The sequence below is a fragment of the Spea bombifrons genome, chromosome 11, assembly GCF_027358695.1.
Source record: "Spea bombifrons isolate aSpeBom1 chromosome 11, aSpeBom1.2.pri, whole genome shotgun sequence".
Classification (NCBI taxonomy): Eukaryota; Metazoa; Chordata; class Amphibia; order Anura; family Pelobatidae; genus Spea; species Spea bombifrons.
The window spans coordinates 37,297,513-37,325,304 of record NC_071097.1 but is presented as its reverse complement, the minus strand read 5'-3'; the positions used below and the strand labels follow the sequence as shown (position 1 = coordinate 37,325,304).

At 45.4% G+C, this 27,792-nt stretch overlaps 1 protein-coding gene across 1 annotated transcript in view; it reads right to left on the bottom strand.

Annotated features, from left to right (window-relative positions):
- ATRNL1 (attractin like 1) overlaps positions 1-27,792 on the bottom strand; it is a 208,001-nt gene that overhangs the window by 9,577 nt on the left and 170,632 nt on the right. The window contains exon 28 of the mRNA XM_053450329.1: positions 13,905-14,019. Coding sequence (XP_053306304.1) covers positions 13,905-14,019 — 115 coding nt within the window. The remainder of the gene's footprint in view (positions 1-13,904; positions 14,020-27,792) is intronic.

Sequence of the window (27,792 nt, the reverse complement as noted above, 5' to 3'; positions counted from 1 at the left end):
TTTAAACGTAAATCTGGTACTGTCCCTTTATTACCATTCTACCCCGTATTTATATATATATTTATATATCGGGACCTGTCTGATCCTATGGGCTTTCGATACAAATACCCTCAGCCAGGGATGAGGGTTTTGTCCTGTGAGTGATGGGAGTTTGTGCACCAACACTAACCACCCGAACCTCTTGATCAGCCAAAGCAGCTGTATAGACCGAATTTCTACTCCACACCAGATAATTCCGCCAACTGCCTCCAATATGATGCTTCAGGGTATAAGGCACCGGATCCAGAATGGGTGGAATGTCTAGAACGTTCTAGAAACACCACCTCCTGAGCATAATCCCAGCATTAAAGAGGCCCACTGGCTAAAAAATGATATTTAATTCAAGAATTAATGATATAAAATTATCTGGAGGGTCAGATAGAATGGAAGAAAGTTTTACTTTACTGAGAGGGTGGTAGATATGTGGAACAGCCTCCCAGGAGAAGTGGTAGAGGGTAATACAGTGAGGGTAATAAACATGCATGGGATAGACATACGGCTCCTGAATCTAAGGCGAGACCAGCGGCTGATTAAGTTTGAGTCGTTACAGCAGGAGAAACGGCAGACTAGACGGGGGCCGCCGGGGGCCGCGGGTTCTGGGTTTTTATGTAAAATTGTTATTATTGGAAAATGCAGCGTTTAAGGCGCCGTGTGAAACCACAGTGTGTTTAGTAAATATCGTCGCCTCTTTGCACATTAAAGTGTCAGCCAGCGAACCTCCGATAAACGACTTTTCCTCATAAGATGCTCCATCTCCATAGCAACCACAAAAATACTAATTACTGCGCAGGGGTGTTTTACGGGCGAGGGTTAAGGGGCTGTAAGGTTAATTGTTGAAAAGTGACAGTTCTTTGTCACTCGCCGCCTCTCGGTGCCGCCTCGCGTTTCTTATCACTCCTGGTTATTGATTTTTGTTTATTTACTGTTTTTCATTTGTTGTCTTAAATTTTATTTTTCCCAGAAAAGCTATGAAGTCGTCGAACGTCAGCGAAGCCGGCGGCGGTAACCATTATTAGAGCGCTAAATCATTTTAATGGCCGCCGCTCATCGGTTTGGTATTGTTCATCAAATTAAGCAATTTGATGGGGAGAAAAATACAATTTTTGCCCATTTTTTTAATGCTTTTCACACAAAGATATCCGACGTCTGAACGAAAAAGCATAAAATGACCCGAACGTCGAGCCGATGCACAGCTCAAGAGATGAAGGGATTTTTTGTAATCTTCTGCTCAATCCCAAAACTGTTTTTGGGGTGAATGGGCAGATTCTAAGGATTTTTACCCCAGTTTCGGGGTCTTGGGGTGAAGGGGCAGATTCTGGGGTCACACAGTTTGGAGCGACTCCTCCATATCTTCCTCGGATTTCATGATATCTGAGCGTCTCGTGCTTTTCTCCCTGCTGTGGTCCCTGCTTGAATACAGGTGACTCCAAAGGTGTCCATAAGGGCCGTTATGGGAGTGATGTGGTTGGCCCGGGTCCCAGGGTCAGCTGACTTATACAGTCCCCGGTTACGCTCATCCCACATCTCACGCAGTGGTGGGCAGTAGTTGGGACAGCGCCCCGCTCCCCGGAGGGTTAGTTCCCGTGCTGTTACGGAGAGGCTGCGGCCGTGTTCTCAGGCCGTGTTCTCGGGGAAGCTCCGCGATGCATCCAGATTCATTTATACTGCAGTAAAAAGCATTTAATAAATGAGGGTCGCGCATGTTGTTTGTAATTCTCCTGGGGCCGGAAAACAAACAAAAAACGGTGAATATTGAAGAAGAAACAAATTACGACGTTTCTGCGGATGAGTTTGTTCTCCGGGCTCCGGCTTCATCGCAACAGCGAGCAGTTAACGCGCCCGTCGCCCGATCCACACCCCGCGGTATAAAATAACCCTTTACGTCTAATCTGGCCAATCCCTGCACGCCGGCCCCTCGGCCAGGGACCAATCGGTGCGATACAACGGCTTATAATTTATATTCTGCAAACTGCCCTATTACGTTCTTATTCCTGTCTTCATAGTACATTGTCCCCCATCCCCGTTACTCCCCACTGTGTGGTAAGCGGGAGCCGCCATCTTGCTGCCCCGTCGTGGGGTATAAATCGCCCGTTGCCCTGAGATATCTGTGATAATAGCGTTACAGAGGGACCTGCGCGGCCGGAAACAATGTCTAGCGCTAGAGCCCCGTGCCACCCGCTAAAACAACGCAGGGAGAGAACAGGAAGCAGCTTCCAACTTCCTGCTCGGGCTGACGGGAGAGAACAGGAAGCGGCTTCCTGCTCGGGAATCATTGGAAACGGAGGGGAATTTGCGTGAAATACCGCAGCTCTGGGTTTGATGGAAATATAAATCTGAATAATATGTTTTATACATATCGCTTTCACCTCTCCATACATATAAATGCAGATCATTTTTTATATTATATAAAATGTATCCCTAAATATGCTGAAAATTTAAAAAAATGAAAATAAATAAATAAAAAAGGAAATAAAAGCCAAAATGTGCATCCAGGGGTTATTCCTGAGTAAAGGGGCTGGTCAGATACATAAATAGAGGTTCGAACGAAATCTTTGGTTTTTAGTGTTAAATCAGATCCCAGATGGTAACAAAAAGGACGAAAATTAGGTGTTTAACTACCCCGTTATCAGCATTAGAACCAAAAACTTATATTTTTACATTTAAGGTATTTCCGCCTCCTATAGATAAATAATAATGGGTTAAATTGTGATGACGGACGGGGAAGCTGTTTCCGAGGCGCGCTGTGAAGAAAAGGACGCGATGGCGTCGCCCATTGGCTCTGGGGCCCCTTGCAGCCTCCTCTCTCCTTTGCCAAATCCACGATGTTCCCGGCTCCGGCGCAGCAAACCGCGGGGTCTCGGCTGGAGGGGGGGGGTACAATATTTGGCTTTCGAGCCCCCGCTGAAAGGGGCGACGGTTCCCGGAGCCGCCACCAGATTCTGGGAAGAGCCTTTATTAAAAAATCCAAAAAAGGTTTTAGGATCGGCGGCTTCCTTGCAAACCTCTTCCTAATAAAGGGTTAAAAGAAAACGTGAAGAAAAACAAAACGTGTTCCGGAAGCCACGGTGGCCCTCAGCATGGGGGGGCCCTTCAGTGAACGCGTGGGGGGGGATGTTACCCAGAATCCTCTTAAAGTCACAGTACTATATATATCTTTGTATTGCTTGCATTGGTTATGGGCCCCCTGCAGCTCATTGGTTGGAGCGTGGCGGGTTGCTGAGCGCTCCGCAGTCTGCGCACCCTTTTGATGCACGCAGTGCAGCTCGCGAATGCGGAGGAGACGGCTTTCTAAACGGCACTTAATCTGCATTCGGCGTCTTCTCTCCGCCGTTTAATGGCCGACCCGCAGCCCCCCCCGGGCCGCGTAACGACGGCACTCGCTTCATCGCAAATCCTCTCATTTTTCGGTCGCTCTGTTTATTGCCGACATCTGGAGGAGCCGACGGCGCCTTTTACAGGCTTTCAAAAGGCATAAAAAATAAAGAGCAGATTTGTCTTCCGAGTCTCGTTCTGAAGCAGGTAACTTTTATGTGATTTATAAAGAGGAGGAAAAATGTCTAACGGATGATTCTCTGAAGTGTCCCTCCGTACGAAACGTAATCCCGGGGGATCAGAGCACTGAAAGGAAGCGGCTCTTCACAGGCGTCACGTACGCGGCGTTACACTAAGGCACCGGGGGAGTCTGGAGCTGTCGCCGAACGTGCCCTCCGGATCTTTCACGGACAACGGGGGGCAGTATACTCGTTACTCCTCTATACTGCAACGCAATGGAAGGTTGGGAGGGAAAGATACACGAGGGTCCTGCGCATTATGTTTGGGGTAAACAAGCGGCCGTGTAGGAGTCTCTTACTGCTCCCTTATAGACCTCTTTGCCCCCGCTCAGATGCGCCTATAACCCCAGATGAGGGCTTTCCATGGGCAGAGTAGTCCAAGGTATTATAACGTTCCCCGCGTAAATCCAGAGGAGCTCGCGGGGTCCGGCTTGAGATCAGTCGATTACAGAGGGGAGGAGTGGTGCCCGCCTCAGGCTCTGCCCCTTTACTGCCTATTATGGGCACGGACCACCTCCTTGATGTGACCCCACCCCTCTGACGTACTATAAACAGCAAGAGAGAGAGAGAGAGAGAGATCCCTCCGAGGATCCAGCGCTGGAAGGACCCAGGCGCACATATAATAAAATAATATATAATATCATATAATAACTGATATCATATAATAACTGCTAACAACATATAATAATATATAATAACTGATAATATCATATAATAACTGATAATAACATATAATTATATATAATAACTGATATCATATAATAACTGATATCATATAATAATATATAATAACTGATATCATATAATAACTGATAACAACATAAAATAATATATAATAACTGCTAATAACATATAATAATTTATAAGAACATATAATATCATCTAATAACGCCCCCAATAACGTTATCATTCACCATTACTATTTCTGCTTCGGAGCGGACGGCAGCGGCTGGGAAATTACGATAAAATCCAATAATCAGACACTTTAGCAGCATAAACCACTAATCACCAATCCTGTCGCAGCTCAATTCAAAAATAACAGATTCAATTTCTAATTTCCAGAGAATCAGGGAAATGGCGGCTCTGTGAACGATCATTATCTCCACTCTAGAGCAAAAGCCTCGGCTTATCTTTTATTTTTCTCCCAAAACCCGGACCCGGCTGTTCCCGGCGGCCGACCTTTGACCCTGAGCCGATGACGCGGTAACGACGGCTCCGCCATTCTCAGCCGATGACGACCTCTCTGCATCTGGCGGCTCTGGCAGCGTCCTAGCGCGTCCAACGCATTCTACTCCGCCTCCCTTAATTGGTGCGATAAAGAGCACAATGGGGGGAGCTGTATAAAAACACGCGGCCCCCTAGGGCTCCAGACACATCTGCACTCCGTACCACGTCGAAGAACATCAGGACGGGCGTTCAGTTGGGGGAATTAAATATAAGAGGGGAGGAAACGCCGTCCAAAGATTGTAAAACATTAAAATTCTAGAGCTTTCAAATCGTCCAAAAATACATCGCGGTTCTTAACGCGTTTTATACGATTATTATTACGCCGGCTGTAATTAAGGCCCCTCGTTCTCCGCCGTCTTCTTGTTTTTGGCACCGCCGGTGCGCAGGTGCTCTTCCTTATTATTAGATCCATTTCTAGAAAGTTTTTATACTTCCTCCGTAACGCGGCGGTCTGGGAGCTTTAAAAAGGGAAATGCGAGAAGATGTAACGTGTAACGTGATGGAATGTAACACGCGTGACGCGTCCGTCGTGATTTACAAAGAAAAGTTAAAGAAATTCAGTGCTAAAAAGAATATAAATATTTTTTAAATAAAATAAACGCAGAAAGGATAATAAAGTTTATCATTATTCTTTATTACATACTCGACAAAAATAAAGGAAATATTCCCTTAATTTTTATCTGCTTAATAATAATTATTATAATAAATATAATAATGATAATAATAATAATCAAATATATTATAATCAAATAATATTTAAAAAATGTATCCCCTCCCCCACCCTGGTTTGCTTTAATTATTTTGGTCAACTTTAGTATTTACTAAAAAAAAAAAAAATTATAATTTGAGACGCTTTAGAAATTAAAAGATTTTAGCACAGAGACAGGATCTCCGGGACGTTCAACGGGTCACAGCACTAAGTTTAGGAATTATTTTCTGCCCCCCGGCAGAGGAGGTAAATGTAACTTTTCCCCCCTTTTTTTTAACCATTTTTATGTTTAATATGGCCTAGCTCTTCATGAACTTGGAAGACCGCTGTTAATTTGCAAATCTTAGCCTTTCTCATGAAAAATATTTATTGCTAATATTAACTTTGCAAGAAAGCCAGCGAGGAGGTCGTTCTGCGTCTCCTATGGAGGCCTGAACTTGGAATAACCTCACGGAAAAAGCGAAAAAAATCTGCAATATTTCAAAACCTCCAAAAATATCTGCTTTTTTTCACTTAAAATGAAGATGCAGCCGATCACTAATAACGCCGCCCTTCACGACACCTTGGAAACGCGAAACAAATGAATGAAATAAACTGTAAATAAGGAAACTTTGTATCCGCCGAATAAAAAGCATCCGGAACCTTCTTTGGTTCTCTTATTATTTCCTGCGTTGGAGTTTCTCGCGCGTGCAGCGAACGCGTTGTTAAAATTTATGTTTTATCGTATTATTTCGGGTTTTAGATCTCTTGCCTCAGGCCCCCTGGACGCCGCTGGCGCTTTATTTTCCCGCCAGATTACGGAGGCCGGCAGAAAAGCTTTTGTGAGACACAGAAAGGCTCCGGTGCGGATGGCGAACGCGGATTTTTGTTTTTCAAAGAAAAATCCCCTCGCTGTATTACCCTCTACCACTTCTGCTGGGCGGCTGCTCCACCCATCTACCACCCTCTTGTAAATTTTCATTCTCATCTATTTAATAAAATATAATAAAAATAAAAGCACTTTCCATGCAGCACAAAGACTGCTTAGGATGTCATTTTTTTTTAAGGGTAGGCTTTAAAATGATACAAATTCTCCAAAACAAACAACGAACTTCATTTTTTTTAATTTAACTTCATATTTTTTGGGGGAATGCGGCTTTTGCAGAAGACGTTATTCACGAAGTTATTCTGAAGGTTTCTGGGGAAAGTGCAAGCTTTTTAGTTGACACGGAATTCATCTTTCTGAAGGCGGACCATTCATACTTCTTAATTACTTTTCTTCGCTTTCTGTAACGATTCATTTATCGATCGTTCTTCTTCTTCTTCTTTCTTCTGAACAGCCAACGAGGCGAACGTCGATCAATTTATAGATGGAAGGCGAACTCTGTGAAGCCTGGAATATAATTAACGTTATTTATGCTTCAGAAGGAAGCTGCGGAGCGGCTGCTGTTACTGCGGGGAAATCGGAAAACTAACTTAGTGACCAAACAGACGCGGCCCGCGGCGTTACCGGGAACCGCCTCATCCTGGATAAAACCGTTACGGAATCCCGCGTAAAGAAACATCTATTTTTATTCAGAATTATCTTTTCCATCTCTGACACCTACGTAACCCACAGCCACAAATTCCCTTCCACTTCCCACGATCCCTCAGTGCAGATGGCATCGGAATCCCATTGGTCAGCCCGAGCAGGAAGTTGGAAGCCGCTTCCTGTTCTCTCCCCGCGTTGTTTTAGTGGACGGCGCGGGAGCCTCTAGCGCTAGAGATTGTTTCCGGCCGCGCAGGTCCCTCCGTAACGCTATTATCACAGATATCTCAGGGTGACGAGGAGATTTATACCCCGTGACGGGGCAGCAAGATGGCGGCTCCTAATGGAAAAACTCAATTCAGGGTACAGTTGGTGAAAATGGAGGCCTTATCTGACCTCCCATCCTACCGATCACACAACAAATGGCTCTGTTCGTTGAACGTCCGCAGCGACACAAGAGGGGAAAGAGAAAGAGTTAAAAGAGCTGTGGAATAAATAAATAAATAAATAAAAGTAATAAAGCAGAAAAAGGGGGAGAACGTTAGAACTGGAGACGTGACAGAGATGGAAGACTTCCTGGTCTTTCTGGTGATGACGGAAAGAATGAAGTTGGGACAGCTGGAGGAAGCGGAGGGGAGAAGGCGAGAGGCCGAGGTGCGGAGAGACGCCATTAAAGAGAGAGGAATAGCCTGTAATGGGTCAGGGCTAATGAGGTGACGGGGCAGCTGTGGGACCGCCGAAGAGACAAACCCCATCATCACACATACACACACGCAAAAGGAACACACAATGACAACACATACACACATGCAAAAGGAACACACAATCACAACACCTACACAATGTAACAAAGAGCCGGGTTCTCCGTCTTCTCCAGGAATAGGCGGTGAGGAGACCCTGGGCTGCCGTCTCTTATGGAAGGCGGACAGTTCAATCAGTCTGCCTGCGCACGTGTGAGGAGATCCTGAAAGGTCAGGCTCGGAGAGGTCTGAGCTGTTTGTGAATAACCAGCAGCTCCCCGAGGGTCTTACAGCGTATAGCGTCCTGATGATTGCTGCCCGGGAGGCCATTTTTACAGCCAACAGGGACTCGCCTGGGCAGAGGTTAGAATAACGGCGTTTATCGCCCGCTTTGGTGCAGAGCTAACAATCGAACCCAAATAACGGCGGGAAGCACTCGCGCGATCTTCTCCTGTATGAAACGTCACTCAGTGTGACCGCATGAGGTGAAATAATTTACGTAACAGATCATTCATGAACGGCTCGTCGAATATCGCGCGTTATCCGCGACCGTTCCGAATACTCGCGGCGTTCGGCGGGTGGAAGGAGCGCGAGGTCGGCGAGGAGAGCAGACTTTCTGCTCTCGCCGTTTCCTTATCGTCCTCGGGGAGCGGATTATTAACTGCGATATCCTCCCGCGTCTCGTACCGGAGGTCAGGTTAAAGCACGGGAAAGTTATGGAGCCCGGAGGGAGCCGTAAATTACAATGTAACGAGAACAGGCTTCCCGTTTATTAATATCCCAGATCCGCAGGATCCGCGCTAATAACAGACGCGATATTCCGAGATATTTACTTTCTTACCGCGACCCTCGTGCAGCCGCAAACTTATATGTTTAACATAAAATCAAATCACTTATTTTTAACCCCGGTTGGACTCGCTGCGGATTCCTTTTAGGATTTTTAATGTCGTACTCCCTCTGGCATTGAAAGGGTTAACCACAGAATGATCTTTCTTAGAGTTCTCTTTTATAGCTTTTTTGCAATGAAGCCAAAACATTAAGCTCTTCAGCTTTAGTTTAAGATGTTCTTTTTTTTTTTAGTTTCCATAACTGCCTATCAGTGTCCGCTTTCATGTCACATGACAATTAACCATTCCCACGAAAAATAAGGACTAGGGCACAATTCTATGTGATTAAAGAATGGGGTTTTTTTGGAAGATTTTCAACAATGCGAGGAGTTATGCTTTTCATGTTAAATTTGAAAATATGACGGAAACGCAAATCATGCAGAATGATAAAAATGAATTTTAGCTGAATTTGAGAAACATCGTCCCCCCCCCGACGTGACGCCGCTGAGCGGACGATGGCCCTTTATTCAGAGGAGCTGCTGAAAGTATCCGGAGCCGTCGGACGCCTTCTGATTTACACGACGGCTCCGAAGGGAATCACGCTTGGTTTGCTTTGATTTTAAGAGTCTTGTTTGGAGAGAAAAAGGATTATTCTAAACGCGGGAGAGAACTGGATGTTTTTCAACAAGCGGATAACGAGCGGCGGTTTATAAACACGCAGGGATGCGAGTCTGTTTGCTGCACTATTCTTGACTCTCTTTCTGCTGCTCCTCGGCATTAAAGAGACAGTCCTGAGAGAGTCCTGAGGGAGTCCGGAGAGCCCAGAGAGAGTCCTGAGAGAGTCCAGAGAGAGTCCGGAGAGAGTCCTGAGGGAGTCCGGAGAGAGTCCTGAGAGAGTCCGGAGAGCCCAGAGAGAGTCCGGAGAGAGTCTGGCAACGTGAAGCTCTCTATCTGGTAAAAGAAGAGACATCTTAAGTGCCTCACTTCTCAATACCTCCAAAGTGACCCGGTTTCATTTGGCCAGTCCCTCTGTGTCCCTGAATCCCCATTTCTCCTCCCCTCATGCCCCCCTTTCCGCCTTGATGTCCCTCTTTGCTCCCCAGATGTCCCTCACCCCTGATGCCCCTCTCTCCCCCCTGATGCCCCTCTTTTCTAGGAGGTCAGAATGTTTGCTGGGTATGAGGGGATCGCAGGGTTCTACGGCCCTAAAAGCCCCAATAATGTGTATAGAAACAGTTATACAAATACCCCAGCCCCACCTCTAACATTTAGATATTTGAAATAATGGGAGGTATGCATCAGTCGGTATAAACCTTGACTGCATCCTTTCTGTGATCCATGCAGGTGCTTCCTGTGAGGTCACCGTGTGTAGAATAATGCTCATTAAAAGTAATGTTTTGGTCACTATGTGGCTGCGTTTGCCCTCCGATGCCATCCCTCTCCTGGCTTCACTAATACATGACTTCAAATACATCTTATTATATATTATATATTATATATTATATTGGCCGGCAGAAAGATGCCGGGAGCAGATTAAACCCCAAACTGATCCTCCTTATGACCTCATCAATTTAAACCCCCGAAGGCTCATTTATTTAAAAAAATAAAAATAAATAAAATTAGACATTTTCTAAGCTACAGGAAAAAGCTGAGGAAAAAAAATTGCCCAACCACTTGATTTTGCTAATCAGACGCCTACCAGATATATTTTATCTTCTAATTAGTAAATCATAGGAATTAAGGAGCTTTGAAGGGGATACGCCAGATATTTCACGGGGAAACAATTCAGTTCCCTGTAATTAGGATAAATACCCTTTTTTCACACCATTATTGTGCGTCACCAAATCACAGCTCTGGAAATTAACATGTGAAGAAACATACAAAGAACGAGTCGCCGGCGCTGCGGCTGCCGACGGCCGTCTCGCTTCCAGCGTCTGGAGTGTTTTGCTTTGAAGTTAATTTGTTTTTCCGATCGCAGAGGCGTTCGAAGCTCGGACCCCCGGCGACTCTCGCCATTCAGCGGCTCCTTTCATAAAGACCTAAAGAAGACGTTGGGGCCACAGCGTGACGGACACTCTGACTGCGGGTAACGCGCACAGAAGCCGAGCGGAGCTATCACTGCGCAGACCGCCGCCGGCAGCGGATACGGTAACCTCCAAGACCCTCAGCCAGCCTGCTGTCCAGGGAGATTTTTGGGGGGCTACACCTTGCCTCGTGACACAGCTTTAATAACAGGGCCGGTCCTGAGGTCGAGTGGCCAGGTGTCCCCATTTTCTGACCCTGGATTTGCCCTTTTATTTTAATTAGATCTGAAAAGGAACACTTTGCTTAAGTCATAGGAGGTTTTATGACCTCAGAGGGCTCTTCTTCAGATGCAATGTGTCCATTAAAGTTCTCTGTCGGCCCGATGAAAAGTATCACTTATGACCAAAGACTCATCTCCACTTGGACCGGTACTGCTGAATATTGAGGGACACTCAGGCCGTGGATCCGGTGACAGCCGAGTGCCTCGGCGGAGGGACTGGATTGGGCGCCGGGGCGTCCCCTTTAAATCCCGATCGACGCGTTTATTCCTCTCTTACGGATTCGTCTCTTTTTTTAATGCAGTGAATTCTCCTTTCCTGGAACTCGCTGGATTTTGATGAATTACGTTACAAGTGAATTTTCTAAAGTTGCCAGTTTCTGCTTAATTTGACAAATTAAATCCAATCACCTGCCCGTCACGTGGCTGCGAAAAGAAAGGATACGGGGAGGAAAAAATTCTGTATATTAATAACCGAAAATGTATGAAAACGGACTGAATTCCCAAATCGCTGCGTTTTACAGCACTTCTCCCTCTTAACCTCCTGGCAGAATTATTCACGTTTCGGTTTATAATTGCGCAGAGCCGGAGCACACCAGAGGCATGTACAGCGCTGAAGATTAAAATAGTCGGTGGTTACTGAAGTGTCAGCTGCGCGACACGCTTGTAAGGAGGTGACAAAAAAGTCAGTTTTCGCAGATTGCATCTCGGAACGGGAATTAGGAATCTCTATAATTATCCGTCGCTCCCGCCAGGCGGCTCTTCTGTCTGCACCAGCTGTTTCCAAACGCTTTCTATGGTGCCGTTAGACTGTAAGCTCCTTTGGCTAGGAAACCTTTTGTCTCTTTTAGGTTATATTTCACGTTTCAGACGCAGCCGGCAGTCCAAGACCCCCCCCCCTTATATCAGGACGTGGCTGAAGTTGGTGCTGCTGGGGGTTCCGGGCTGTTCCGTGGTTCCCTCATCACGATGAACGAGATTAAGAGTTTAAAGAGGGTTTTTGGGCTCCAAACGTTCACCGCATGAAGACTTCACTGACTTTATACCAACTGCTACAGATCGGGTTCCTTAGAACCGCGGTCTTTGGGTTCCCCTCTCCTCCTGGTTGGCGGACTTCCATCCACACGTTCTCCGGGAACACGCTTGGGGGATCTCCGCTGTACCCCGGTGTCCGTTCCCCACCAACCAGTCAGAAGCCACCAACAAAACGCATCTAATGAAACAAACACCGGCAATTACGGTCGATTAAAACACAAAGTAATAGAGATACATATTGTAGCCTATTACAGCCCCCAGCGCCCCAGCGTCCCTGCGAGGGGCTTATTCCGGGGGTCTGGCTAATTTCAGAGCGTGTCGCGCGATGCAAAAAGATGGCAGATGCAAGGACGAGATTAAGCTGTACATAGTAATGTAATTAGTCCTCCCCATGGCCTTCTAACTCAATAAACCTTTAATGGTTCCGTAAATAAACAGATGGATGTCATCAGTAGCCAAGTTATGATGAATTGGATTAAATTGTGTTCTTTTCCTTCATTTCGAGTTTGTCCTCAAAGAGTTAGAAATGTCTACAAACTTAAAGCCTCGCCGCAGAGGTCTCCACATTCTCCGTCCCGGAGGTCTCCACATTCCCCGTCCCGGAGGTCTCCGTATTCCCCGTCCCGGAGGTCTCCGCATTCCCCGTCCCGGAGGTCTCCGTATTCCCTGTCCCGGAGGTCTCCGCATTCCCCGTCCCGGAGGTCTCCGTATTCCCCGTCCCGGAGGTCTCCGCATTCCCCGTCCCGGAGGTCTCCGTATTCCCCGTCCCGGAGGTCTCCGTATTCCCCGTCCCGGCGGTCTCCGTATTCCCCGTCCCGGAGGTCTCCACATTCCCCGTCCCGGAGGTCTCCGCATTCCCCGTCCCGGAGGTCTCCGTATTCCCCGTCCCGGAGGTCTCCGTATTCCCCGTCCTGGTGGTCTCCGTATTCCCCGTCCCGGAGGTCTCCGTATTCCCCGTCCCGGAGGTCTCCGTATTCCCCGTCCTGGTGGTCTCCGTATTCCCCGTCCCGGAGGTCTCCGTATTCCCCGTCCCGGAGGTCTCCACATTCCCCGACTGGATAATCCCGTACGATGAGAAGGATAATATTCACGTCTTTTGGATTTTTAGTGCCTGGTACCCCAGTAACGGCTTCAGACGCGGTTTGGGTCTAAACCAACCATTTAGCAGACCGGGCTCCCCGCTCGCGGAATGATTTACGGCTGCTGTTTGTAAACACTTTGAAGAATAAAACTTTTCAGGGTCCTTGAATGAGCGGCGAGCGATGCCTGCGCGCCGATAACTCGTTGGACACAAACATCCGTGCTAACGATTCCCCGCGGAACCACGAAGAAGTGCCAGCCCCCCGGGCAAGAAAGATCCTGCCCCCCCCCCCGCCGCGCGCATACCGAGGAGTAAATCACCAAGACGCAGCCGGAGTCACGAAACGCATTATAGACGCCGCCGACAATAAGAAAACGATGCCGCCCGACGCGTCCCATATAAAGCGTTTCTAGACTGACGCAGCGAGACGCCGCCCTATCAGAGAGACTTTCACTGGAATCGCAGGCCGGCGTTCTAGAAAGATAAAGAAAGGTTCGTTTTTCCAAATGAAATCTCAGGCGGGGCGCCGGCCGCCAGCTCTTCACCGGAGAAAGCAATAATAATAATAATAATAATAATAATATCTTCTAATGAATCAGAGCGCAGCGCTTCACCTCGCCGTTTCTTTACAGGCCTGTGGAGACGGCGCAAGTTCATGGCTCTGAGAGGCAGTCGGGAGACTCAGGAACCGGCGTTATTAAAACTCAGTCTTTCACGGCGGATGCGGTATTTGGGTTTTTAAGCCATTTGAAAGAGAGGCCCCAAAGGAGAAATCCCTGCGTTTAAGTAGAATAAATCCCGCTGCGAATATTCGGTTACCGAGTGATTACCGCGAGAAATCTGCATTTTACTAAAATATGGCGTAAAATGTAACCTTTGACCTTACCGGACTGTCCCGGCGGGGGAACTCCGCACGAGCCGCTCGGCAGACACAGGAACACGGTGAGCACGGCAGCCTTATTCCCCGCACACGGCTCTATAGCGATCGGTTTTGGGACACCCTAAAAGGAAACAAAACACATTAAAACACAGAAAAGCAATAATCACATTAATACTCCCGGCTACAACGCGGCTAAATTCCCTACCTTTTCTTATTTCTCGTATCAGATTATTTTTATACGTTTTAAAAATATTTCTCTGTTTTTTTTCCCCCAGTTGTAGTTTTTGCCCCATAATATAAAGTTTTCAGGCAGCTGCATATCAGCCGTTTGTATGATTCTCACTCTGTTATCTGACCCCCGATCTACTAAACACCCCGACTCCTTATCATACTGCCTGTGGGGAACAATAGAATGGCTCAGTCTTAATCACCCAGTCGGACTCCCTGACTGATGAAAGTCTATGGAGGAACGGACTTCATTAGCATCGCCATAAAGCATCGGCTCGGTGTGGTGTTATTACTGGGGGTTATATTACTGTATACAGCGCTGGGGGGTATATTACTGTATACAGCGCTGGGGGGTTATATTACTGTATACAGCGCTGGGGGGTTATATTACTGTATACAGCGCTGGGGTTATATTACTGTATACAGCGCTGGGGGTTATATTACTGTATACAGTGCTGGGGTTATATTACTGTATACAGCGCTGGGGGTTATATTACTGTATACAGTGCTGGGGGTTATTACTGTACACAGCGCTGGGGGGTTATATTACTGTATACAGCGCTGGGGGGTTATATTACTGTATACAGCGCTGGGGGTTATATTACTGTATACAGCGCTGGGGGGTATATTACTGTATACAGCGCTGGGGGGTTATATTACTGTATACAGCGCTGGGGGTTATATTACTGTATACAGCGCTGGGGGGTATATTACTGTATACAGTGCTGGGGGTTATTACTGTATACAGCGCTGGGGGGTTATATTACTGTATACAGCGCTGGGGGTTATATTACTGTATACAGCGCTGGGGGGTATATTACTGTATACAGTGCTGGGGGTTATATTACTGTATACAGCGCTGGGGGGGTTATATTACTGTATACAGCGCTGGGGGGTTATTACTGTATACAGCGCTGGGGGTTATATTACTGTATACAGCATGGGGGGGTTATGAATGTATACAGTGGGGGGGTTATTAATGTATACAGTGGGGGGTTATTAATGTATACAGTGGGGGGGTTATTAATGTATACAGTGGGGGGTTATTAATGTATACAGTGGGGGGGTTATTAATGTATACAGAGTGGGGGGTTATTAATGTATACAGTGTGGGGGGGTTATTAATGTATACAGTGGGGGGTTATTAATGTATACAGTGGGGGGGTTATTAATGTATACAGTGGGGGGTTATGTATATATTTGTGACATTGTATTCGTGTTCAGTTCTCGTTGTTTAAGGGTCAGTTGGATTGATCTGCGACCCGCCGGATAAAATTCACCCAATCAAAAAATCCCCAAAGTACAGTTTATGGATGTGAATCATGAAATTAGGAGAGATGAGACGGACCCCCCTCTGGCAGTCTCAGGGTTAACAGAAGAAGTTCCCGTGTTGCCCGTAATGATTAGTACACGGAACACGCCAAAAACCCACTAAACAAAATGATTGAATGCGCTGCAGGTGAGAATCCGGCTGCAAGAAATTAAAGGCTTTTGGACTTTTTATCTTAAAAGATGAATCCGCATCAACATAAATGAGACTAATGAGTCCTTCAAGTATTTTTGGTGTCGGATTCCCAAAAGTAATGAGTCGTCCTTCAGCCTCTGATGGGAATCACCTAGCGAAGCCCCGCCAACTGCATAAATAATAGAATTCCGGTAACTTCTATCAGTTATACGCCAAAAACAACAGGGCACATAAAAAGTCTGAATAACCCCCCCAACACAACAGCGCCCCGAGTTGGGTGGAAATAAATCCTTTTTATTAAACCTCTGACTCCTTATTGTTTAATTGATTGTTTTTGTTATTTTTTAGTATATATTTTTATAATAACCGAGCGACAACCATCAGATTAAATAAAACCTTCACGTTTCTAATTTATTTATATTTTCATTTTGCCCAAATGTCATTGTTTGTATTTAATTCGTTTATTTACGGGGCCGGTTTATTGTAAATCGTTCTTTCTGTTCTGTTGCATCACCTGATGCTTGAATGCAGGTGACTCCATAAAGTGTATCTTTCAATAGGTTTCCAGGAGGGCCGCTTGGTTTGCGCACGTGACGGCGGGGCATTAAAGGGTTAATGTTTAAGGAGCCTGAGGTTCCGCTCATTGAGAACGTTCTCAGAATCCTGCAGTAAAGTGAAGCGGCGCGGATACATTTCTCACCCCGGAATATGTATAAATACATAACATTCGCCAACAGCAGAAACAACCCCCACCCCCCCCGGCACTGATTAACTCCATGGCGGGTCCGACGCGTTTCTCTGGCGGCAGAGGCGGGGTTTTTATCGTCTTATCGCTGAGGGTCCCGGCAGTCCAGCTGTCGGCTCCGCGCCGGCGACTCGCAGACAGAGAAAAGCTGCCGGAGGAGATAACAAGCAAGTTTCCGACTTTTCCTTCCTTCAAACAAGAAGCATCATCAGTTCCGCTGCCATGACGACGACATTTTAGTAAATAAGAAACGGGGAAAAATACCGGAATCCTGTAAAATCCGGGGGCCGGCCGTTCATGCATCGCAGATCCTACCCGTTACCGACAACGCGCCAAATAACGGATCAAAAAAAGCAATAAGAGCCCCCCTTCCCCCTATGTCTATACCAGGGGAGCAGCCATCTTGGCTTTCTGTTCCCAGGATCTGCATGATTTTTCCTCCCCGATAACTTATCTCTCCCATGCTGTTAGGTTGCTGCTTGCTGCTGATTGGCGCTGGTGCCGACGCGTTTCCCCGGGGTGCCCGGTGCCAGCATCCCCAGGGGGCGCGGAGTGCGATCAGCTAGAACCCGGAAGGAAAAATATTTTATCTCGCGTTAAAAGTTTTGGATCCGCGCTCCAGCAGAGACGGTTTGTTCTATTTTTCTAAACAGTTTAGTTAGAGAGCGTCAGCCGGCGGGAAGAACCAACGAAGACTGAACCTCCTGATCGGTTTAAACGTTGCCAAGAAATCTCTCTTTCATAAAGTGTATATAAAATGCCCTGTAAGCGGTGCGGATGCCAACCCCTAATTTTGTCTCAATTACCCCTATAATTCCATTTAGATTGTAAGCTCAACAGCAGAGGCCCTCATTACTAGATGGCAAGCTCCCGGGCCGAGTCCTCACCGCCTCTTTTATCTGTAAATGTATCTTTATTATGTATTTTAAGTTGTACAGCGCTGTGGAATATGTTGGTGCCTAATAATAATAATAGCAATTATTGTTTTTATCCCAATACGCATTCAGTTTCTTAGTGAATAGACCCAAAATTGTTAATCAGCGATCAGAGAGGGAAGATTTCAGACTGAGCGGCGGGGGGGGGGCTGTAGCTAAAAACGGTCTTATTACTGAACATAAATGGATTCGTTTCCTATAGAAAGACATCGAGAACCCGGCTGATCGGCTCGCGGGGAGCGAAAACGGCGGAAATACCGGCGGCTTCATAAAAAGAAGGTCGGGAAAACAAATGAAAATCAGCAGAAACGTCCTTAAAACGTCCTCAGAAGCTTCGCTAACAAACAGCTTATTAAAGAAGCTCCACTCGTGATCCAGAAATGATTGTCTTTCAAAAAACCGTAACAAAGGGGTCCTGATGTAACGAGGCCATTGTTACAAAATCAACACAACGATAAAACACCGGCGGGAGGAGGCGGCGGCGCCGGCGGCGGGATATCAGAGGATTTCAGGTGAAAACGCCGATTCCGCTCCACGAAATGCTTCACTTTTCAGTCATTCTTGATTGGGGCCCCGAAGCCGAAGTTACCCCACTCGCCCCGAACCTGCTGACCAGGCCAACGAGAGGAGGGAGTCTGCCGGCTGTCTCTGGGTTTCTCGTTCTTCATCTTCTGTCGCTCAGCTTCGCCTTCATCACAGGGGGGCCGGGGAGACCCCTCAGCTTCGTGTCCATTAACCCCGAGCGCCAGTCGGTGCCGCTTCAGTGCATTCTCCTGCTGTTTCTATACACATTATCGGGGCTTTTAGGGCCGTAGAACCCTGCGATCCCCTCATACCCAGCAAACATTCTGACCTCCTAGAAAAGAGGGGCATCAGGGGGGGAGAGAGGGGCATCAGGGGGGGAGAGGGGCATCAGGGGAGGAGAGAAGGATTTGGGGACCAAAGAGGGACTAGCCACACTAAACTTGGGAGAGATGTAGATACCGAGTGGCTTGAAGTGGGTCCCTGTGGAATGGGCTGTAAATGGCGTCTGTGTCACTGAATGCCCCCCCAACCCCTCTACTGCAATCTCCAAGCTGTCTATTGGTTTGTATATCGCCACCATACTCCGCGGCGCTGTGCGATCAGCAGGTGTCGGGTAATTCCGCAGTCACCGGGGGCTGCCGTGGAAATCATTCACGCCCCGAAGGCGCCGATGTCCTTGGGTTCTCCGTTCTGCTGGCTCCTCGCCGGTCGCCGTCTCTGCGTTTCTGATGCATCTCATTTTCCCGGCGTCTCATCGCGTAGATCGAGCCCTTCGCTGCCGCGCGCCAAGAGAGCAATTAGAAAATTGGATGAAGATATTAAGGATTGATGCTCGCCGGCCGTAATAATTACTTAGAGAGAGGTAAACCGGAGGGTGACAGGCGGCCGAAACGCACATCAATCAATGCATCGAATGGTTAATCGCTCCCTACGCTTCAATGCAACAGGAAGCCTGGCCGGGGGCAAATCAGTTACCCCAAAAAGCAAGGGGGGGTACTTTTCTGTATAAAGGGCTAATCCTTCTTAACGGGGACGGCCGCATCCCCAGCTCTCAGCCGAATTCAATCCATTTACTGAAACCTTCTAAAAAAATACCGGCAGCCTGTGGCAGAGCCAGCATCATCCAATCAATAGATCTCTCTTGTCTCCTCCCCCAGGCTGCCTGAACCAATCAGCAGCAATCAGCAACCTAACAATAGGGGAGCGATAACTTAGTGGGGGGAGAAAACACTTTGTGAGGACGGACTTTACAGAAACTATTTGGACGGCTGCGCTGGTTTTGTATTTACTGGCAGAAGTCCTAGAATCTGTTAACGTGGGTCTCAAAAATCACTTAGATGACAGAATCCCTGTGAGAAAATAAACCATTTGCTCAGAAGGTTTAATATGTCATTTTCGCTGATCCAGATGGACCAACGAGTGGTGGATATGTGGAACTCAGCCTCCCAGCAGAGGTGGTAGAGGGTAATACAGTGAGGGTATTAAACATGCATGGGACAGACATACGGCTCCTGAATCTAAGACGAGACCAACGACTGATTAAGGTTTGAGTCTTTACAGCAGGAGAAACGGGCAACTAGACGGGGGCCGGATGGGGCCGACGGGCTTTGGGTTTCTGTGACTATTGGTCTATTCACTAAAGCGGCACGACTCCCTTAATATCCGTTTGGATAAACGGGGACGGAGAGTCTGGATCGGGCTCCGCGAGGAACATTAACATTCGAAGCGCATCCCCGGCAGCTGCAGACCCCCCCCAGCGACCCCCCCATCCCCCCCCGTCGCGTCTCCGTTAGAGAAAAGCCAAGCAGAAAGCCTTAGAAATAGAAAGGGAGCGATCGCAGCTGACAGTGAGAATTCCGGCTCAGACGAGCCCTAAATCACACCGACACGTCCTGATGGATTGTGCTTCCAATGCCACGTTACACGTTACACGTTACACGGGCCGAGATGAAATCATCCTGAGCGTTTAACACGGATGACATGAAGTCTAAGGGAGCGGAATTTAATCTTCTAGCGGCTTCTGCTCCGTTTCCCTCCCCGCAACCCGGCTCTGTATCCAAAAACCCAACATGTTCACGATTCACGGCTCGTCAGACGGCCGCCGCTTCGCGATCAGCAAACAAGAAGCGGCGATAGATACCGGTGTATGTTATCCGTGCGCCGGCGGCACAGAACACGTTATTATGAGATGGGTGCCGGTGCTTCGGCATAGAAATGGTTAAAAATCTCATATACACACATTATATATCTACATACTATACATATAAATATATACCATTCTTGGCTACCCTCATGAGCCTTTTTTTTTTGTTTATTTTATCATTAATAATTATTTATTTTTTAGCAAATATTTAATTATTTTGATCAATTATTGAAGTATTATGAATATTATGAATGATTTAATAAAGAACGTGGTGTTTGGGAACTCGTATTGAAAAGCGTCGTCCATTTAAACGTCTGAAACAGGAATGATGTATAATGAGTAATAATAACCCGATACCCCCGCGTTCTGCACTCAGCTCCGCACCTAAAGGGTTAAGCACACATAGAGTATTTGTATCCGTGGCCCCCGGGGGGCCGCACTTGGCTTCAGCGAGTATTGGATAAGCGCAAGCTGCGGTGAACGGTTTCCAGAAGGAAAGAGACCACCTGCTGCGGGACCCCAGCTCACCGAGAGACGGCTCAATTAAATATGAGATGACGGCGCAGAACCCCCCCCCCCACATTGTTATCGTCTCGAGGGGCAGATCAGACCCCCCCGGCCCCCCTCCTGCCAGATGTTCCGGAGCAAATGCACCAAACGAGACAAAGAGACCGGATTCCTGCGCAGGGAAGGGGTCCCTGACCGAACCAGAGAGACCCTAAACCCGGGGGCCAAGCTTAATACCCCGGCCACAGGGGGCGCCTGACCTGAAGAAAGCGCAAGCTACGCATGTTCACATAATTCAACAAAAAACAACATTCCATTTAAGCCACAGTTCGTCCGTTTTAGTGACAGGACTTGCAATTAGTTATCTGGCACGCAATGGGTTAATAACCGCAGCGAAGCATCGGAACGCCGTATATCTGACGGTTTCTTGCCGGATGGGAAATACAATCCTGAAAGCCACGGCGAATCTAAAGCGACTGGATGAGAAAGGATCCGCCACCCGGCGGGGCAGAACTTACTACGCCAATAATTTGGGGGGAAAATTAAGAAAGGAAACGAATAAAGCGACTTTTACGGAGCATCGCTCATGATAAGTCACGGTTACGTGCATGCGCAAACACGTGTTAATCAAGAATAAGAAGCCATTAGGAAGGAATATTAATGACTCCTCTCTGGTTGCCGTAAAACGGCTCGAGAACAATAAAAAAATCTGTCTCTTTCCATTTAGGTGAAAATCCATCAAGAAGAGGGTCGCCCACCCGTTACTAATCGCTCCGCACCGCCGGGTACGCTGGGAGCGCGTTATCGCCATGATTTCTTCCGCAAAGCCGCGGTAATGGCTGCAAATTCCCTTAATAAATATTATTTAGCCTTTTCCCCGCTAATTAGTTACTAAAAATGTGCATTTACCGCTTTTTATACACAAATTACACAAAAAATCCTGCATTTGGAATCAGAGTATTTTTGTAGATTATTCTCTCTGCTCCGGAAACAGACGGTTCTGAAACATGACATTTTTGGGCCGGCAGGACCCCGGGGTGGAGAAGGGGTTAAGTCAATAAACGGGTTCTTGGAGTAAACCCTCTGCAGCGGTACTTTGCCTCGACTCGCGGAGGCTTCAAACGCTGATCATTTACAGCCTTCTTAGCAAAAAACGGTAAGCGGGAAACCACTGGGACGCGGTCTGCCGGAGAAGAGACGGCGTTTTGGGGCTTTTAGAGAAATTATCTTCAATTCCTAAAATCTCCATTAAATGAAGATAAACGTTTATGGGGGAAAACACTCATTTTCAGATATTTAGAACTGCAGAATCGGCCAATAAAGCGCGTAAAGATGTCCTCGTATAGCAAGCGTTACCCTTGCCTTGCTGGGTGAATCCACTAAATGCCTGGAACAAAGTATCTATCGGATATTCTATCATTATTGTTATGTAATATATTGTTTTTATTATTTATTTCAGATTGATATTTCTTTTTATGCAAATTTTATGCAAATTCCCCACCGTTTCCCATCAGTGCAGATGGTATCGGAATCCCATTGGTCAGCCCGAGCAGGAAGTTGTAAGCCGCTTCCTGTCCTCTCCCGTCAGCCCGAGCAGGAAGTTGGAAGCCGCTTCCTGTTCTCTCCCGTCAGCCCGAGCAGGAAGTTGGAAGCCGCTTCCTGTTCTCTCCCCGCGTTGTTTTAGTGGACGCCGCATGATCCTTGGCACCCAGGAATCAGAAAAGCGCACGACTCACAGATACAAGGAATCCTACTGACTTTTTCTAGATTTTATTTCTGATAAAAAATACATTTATTAACATTTATTCATTTTTGGTGAACGGAGCGTTCTGACCCCGGGCCGAGTAACGATGTCACGCTCGCCTTACGCCGGGGATGTGCGGCTGAGAACGTAACGCAATATATCGCGATATATCACGGTTTAGGGCTTCTGCTATTCGGGTCTTTAGTTTGGAACGACGCGGGTATAAAACATGAAATCTGATTATCGGGTTCATAAATGCTGATTTTGCACCGAAATGTTTTACCGCTTTACAAATAAACGCATTTACTGAACAACTGCTGGCAATTTCATTCATTTGTTTTTATATTTAATGATCAAATTAAACCTCAAATTATAAAAACCCAACCCGCTTTTGGCGCAGATTCGTTTTTTGGCACAAAGAATATGTAAAAGAACACAAAAAACGTTAAGAAAAAACCCCCACATTTCTGCAATGTTTTTACTGATTTGTAGTTTTTTTGTGCAGTAATTTACTGTAATTTGCAGCGAGAGGGAGTCATAAAAATCAATTCCTGTAAATAATCTTTTGGGTGAAATTTGATCAGTGGAGATGCAGATTTGAAATTCATAGCATTTCCCTTTTTTTCATACAAAAGGCTTTTTCTTAACCATTTAGGGGCCAGTGCGCTGTGCAGGTAATTAGAAAGCAATCTTTACACTCGCTCAACCTTCTGGCACTCGAACGGTTAAACCAGCAAGGTCACTCCTGCAGCCGGTAACAGATTTTAATATTTGGCTTCTAATCGCCGCGATCATCCGTCTCCCACGGACCCAGAAAATGATTAACACTAAAACTCCTGTTCTGAGTTCCTCCGTCCAAATTCATTTGGGGAAGTACGTCGGGGTTAATAAATCAGCACCTTTTACATTCCGCCGCAGCGTGCGCAGCCATTCTCAGTCGTTAAATGCACTTACGGCTTTAGCGTTTTGGCTGGCGGGACGGGGTTAATGGCGGCGTGGCGACTCGCTCTGCTCTTGGCGTGGAGGCCGCCGCTCTCTCTGAATTACAAAAGAAAAGTAAAACTATAAATTATCCTTCGGAAAAGTCGCATAAAACTGTAAATGGGAAAGGCAGGAAACGGCCCCGGCGGACGGCACCGGCCGACACCAAGCTTGGCCTCTCCTGGAAGACGCCTCGGAGTCGGGGAGGAATAAGACTCAACAGAGAACGTTACACCGAATTACCTCAATAAACAAATCGGCTTCATGATAAAAGTGAACGACTTCACAGAAAGATACGTTTTGGGGGCTAAAATTCCACCCGGTTTTTTTTTGCACAAAAATATATATTTTTCTGTAGTGAAAAGCGTGATATTTCTGCTCGTTTCCGCTGCTCCAACACCTGCATTATTATTATTATTATCTTTTATTTATATGGCGCCAACAACTTCAGTGGCGCTTCTTACATTCCGTATATTCAAAGGGTCTGACAGACTAAGATGAACCGATACTTTAGGTAACAACGACTCGCCTCGCAGGCTTACAATCTAGTGACTTCACGCAAGACAATACAGAATTAAAATGCAACGACGGACTAGAAATATATTTCAACCTGAGCTGCTGCAGCGCACCTTTGAGAGCCGAGTAGACCTGTCAATCACCGTTTAAATCGTGTCAAAGCTTGCGCCGGCTTTCCGATGGGCAGAGACCACCTACGGTGTCTGAAGCCATTAAAATCACACCAGCCGAGGCAGAAATTGACCTCCGTCGAAGCCCCTTCCACTCAGTAACTTTTCAAAAGGTTGGGAGCGAGTAAAAGGCTTAATGGATGTCCCGCAGCATTCGGCTCCATTGTCAGAGCTGTCACTCCCGGCAACGCCGCTCGAAAACCCAGAGCTCTGCAGCCAGACTTCACTGGTTTTAGCTTCACAAGTTAAAAACGTGTATTTCCGCTAACAGCCCGTTCTTTTGGTGCTAAAAAGTGCCTCCCATTGCGAGAAGCCACCGTGTCCTCCGCAGAGCGCTGCCATCAGTGGGTAAATGCCCCATTCTCAGGGAATTGCTCCTTTCTTATAATTCAAGTACTTTTTCTTTAATTCTCCATTAGGCAGCCGGACCACAATCCAGCCTGACAAGTTACCACACCTGGGGCCGGCAAACTCCAGACAGGGCAACTTCAGCATCATATTATTATATGAATCCCCAACACGCATGTTTTATTACAAAAACATAGTAAATAAATGATATTTAATCAATTAGCCATAAAGAATGAGAAAAAACAATCACCGGAGAGTATATAATATATAATATGAGGAATATACAGCATATAACGGGTTATAAGGACGGGATTAGTTATACGGGGGAGAGTATATAATATATAATATGAGGAATATACAGGGATATAACGGGTTATAAGGACGGGATTAGTTATATGGGGGGAGAGTATATAATATATAATATGAGGAATATACAGGATATAACGGGTTATAAGGACGGGATTAGTTATACGGGGGAGAGTATATAATATATAATATGAGGAATATACAGGATATAACGAGTTATAAGGACGGGATTAGTTATACGGCTGGAGAGTATATAATATATAATATGAGGAATATACAGGATATAACGGGTTATAAGGACGGGATTAGTTATACAGCCGGAGAGTATATAATATATAATATGAGGAATATACAGCATATAACGGGTTATAAGGACGGGATTAGTTATACGGGGGAGAGTATATAATATATAATATGAGGAATATACAGGGATATAACGGGTTATAAGGACGGGATTAGTGATACGGGGGGAGAGTATATAATATATAATATGAGGAATATACAGGATATAACGGGTTATAAGGACGGGATTAGTTATACGGGGCGGAGAGTATATAATATATAATATGAGGAATATACAGGGATATAACGGGTTATAAGGACGGGATTAGTTATACGGGGCGGAGAGTATATAATATATAATATGAGGAATATACAGGATATAACGGGTTATAAGGACGGGATTAGTTATACGGCCGGAGAATATATAATATATAATATGAGGAATATACAGGGATATAACGGGTTATAAGGACAGGATTAGTTATACGGCCGGAGAGTATATAATATATAATATGAGGAATATACAGGGATATAACGGGTTATAAGGACAGGATTAGTTATACGGCCGGAGAATATATAATATATAATATGAGGAATATACAGGATATAACGGGTTATAAGGACGGGATTAGTTATACGGCCGGAGAGTATATAATATATAATATGAGGAATATACAGGATATAACGGGTTATAAGGACGGGATTAGTTATACGGCCGGAGAATATATAATATATAATATGAGGAATATACAGGGATATAACGGGTTATAAGGACAGGATTAGTTATACGGGGGAGAGTATATAATATATAATATGAGGAATATACAGGATATAACGGGTTATAAGGACGGGATTAGTTATACGGGGGGAGAGTATATAATATATAATATGAGGAATATACAGGATATAACGGGTTATAAGGACGGGATTAGTTATACGGGGGAGAGTATATAATATATAATATGAGGAATATACAGGATATAACGGGTTATAAGGACGGGATTAGTTATACGGGGGAGAGTATATAATATATAATATGAGGAATATACAGGATATAACGGGTTATAAGGACGGGATTAGTTATACGGCCGGAGAGTATATAATATATAATATGAGGAATATACAGGGATATAACGGGTTATAAGGACAGGATTAGTTATACGGCCGGAGATTATATAATATATATTATGAGGAATATACAGGATATAACGGGTTATAAGGACGGGATTAGTTATACGGCCGGAGAGTATATAATATATAATATGAGGAATATACAGGATATAACGGGTTATAAGGACAGGATTAGTTATACGGCCGGAGAATATATAATATATAATATGAGGAATATACAGGATATAACGGGTTATAAGGATAGGATTAGTTATACGGCCGGAGAGTATATAATATATAATATGAGGAATATACAGGGATATAACGGGTTATAAGGACGGGATTAGTTATACGGGGGGAGAGTATATAATATATAATATGAGGAATATACAGGATATTAGGGTTATAAGCACGGGATTAGTTATACGGCCGGAGAGTATATAATATATAATATGAGGAATATACAGGATATAACGGGTTATAAGGATAGGATTAGTTATACGGCCAGAGAGTATATAATATATAATATGAGGAATATACAGGATATAACGGGTTATAAGGACGGGATTAGTTATACGGCCGGAGAGTATATAATATATAATATGAGGAATATACAGGATATAACGGGTTATAAGGACGGGATTAGTTATACGGCGGAGAGTATATAATATATAATATGAGGAATATACAGGATATAACGGGTTATAAGGACGGGATTAGTTATACGGCCGGAGAGTATATAATATATAATATGAGGAATATACAGGGATATAACGGGTTATAAGGACGGGATTAATTATACGGCCGGAGAGTATATAATATATAATATGAGGAATATACAGGATATAACGGGTTATAAGGACGGGATTAGTTATACGGGGGGAGAGTATATAATATATAATATGAGGAATATACAGGATATAACGGGTTATAAGGACAGGATTAGTTATACGGCCGGAGAGTATATAATATATAATATGAGGAATATACAGAGATATAACGGGTTATAAGGATGGGATTAGTTATACGGCCGGAGAGTATATAATATATAATATGAGGAATATACAGGGATATATAACGAGTTATAAGGACGGGATTAGTTATACGGCCGGAGAGTATATAATATATAATATGAGGAATATACAGAGATATAACGGGTTATAAGGATGGGATTAGTTATACGGCCGGAGAGTATATAATATATAATATGAGGAATATACGGGGATATAACGGGTTATAAGGACGGGATTAATTATACGGCTGGAGAGTATATAATATATAATATGAGGAATATACAGGATATAACGGGTTATAAGGACGGGATTAGTTATACGGGGGGAGAGTATATAATATATAATATGAGGAATATACAGGATATAACGGGTTATAAGGACGGGATTAGTTATACGGGGAGAGAGTATATAATATATAATATGAGGAATATACAGGATATAACGGGTTATAAGGACGGGATTAGTTATACGGGGGGAGAGTATATAATATATAATATGAGGAATATACAGGATATAACGGGTTATTTGGGTTATGGGGATATAGTCTGAAGAAGCCGGACGCGAGGGAGAATCGATTGGGTTTTTTTCTTATGCGTGAAATTAGATACAGAACAATATTTTGCTTTAACAAAATCTATTATTTCTGCACAATTTTTCCGAGGGATTACGGCGCTAACAATCCTTTACTTTTGTGCCGCGCGTCTCGGGAAGCCTGTACCGTTGAACCCTTTTAGTGGTAATTGGTGTTGGTAACGGGTCTCTGCTATGTTATTATCCTGGGTTTCAGCCAACAAGCTATAATTTGAGCCGCGCGCTCCGCTTTAAAATGCGCCATGAGACGGAATGATTCGGGACTTGTATTTTTCTTGACAAAAG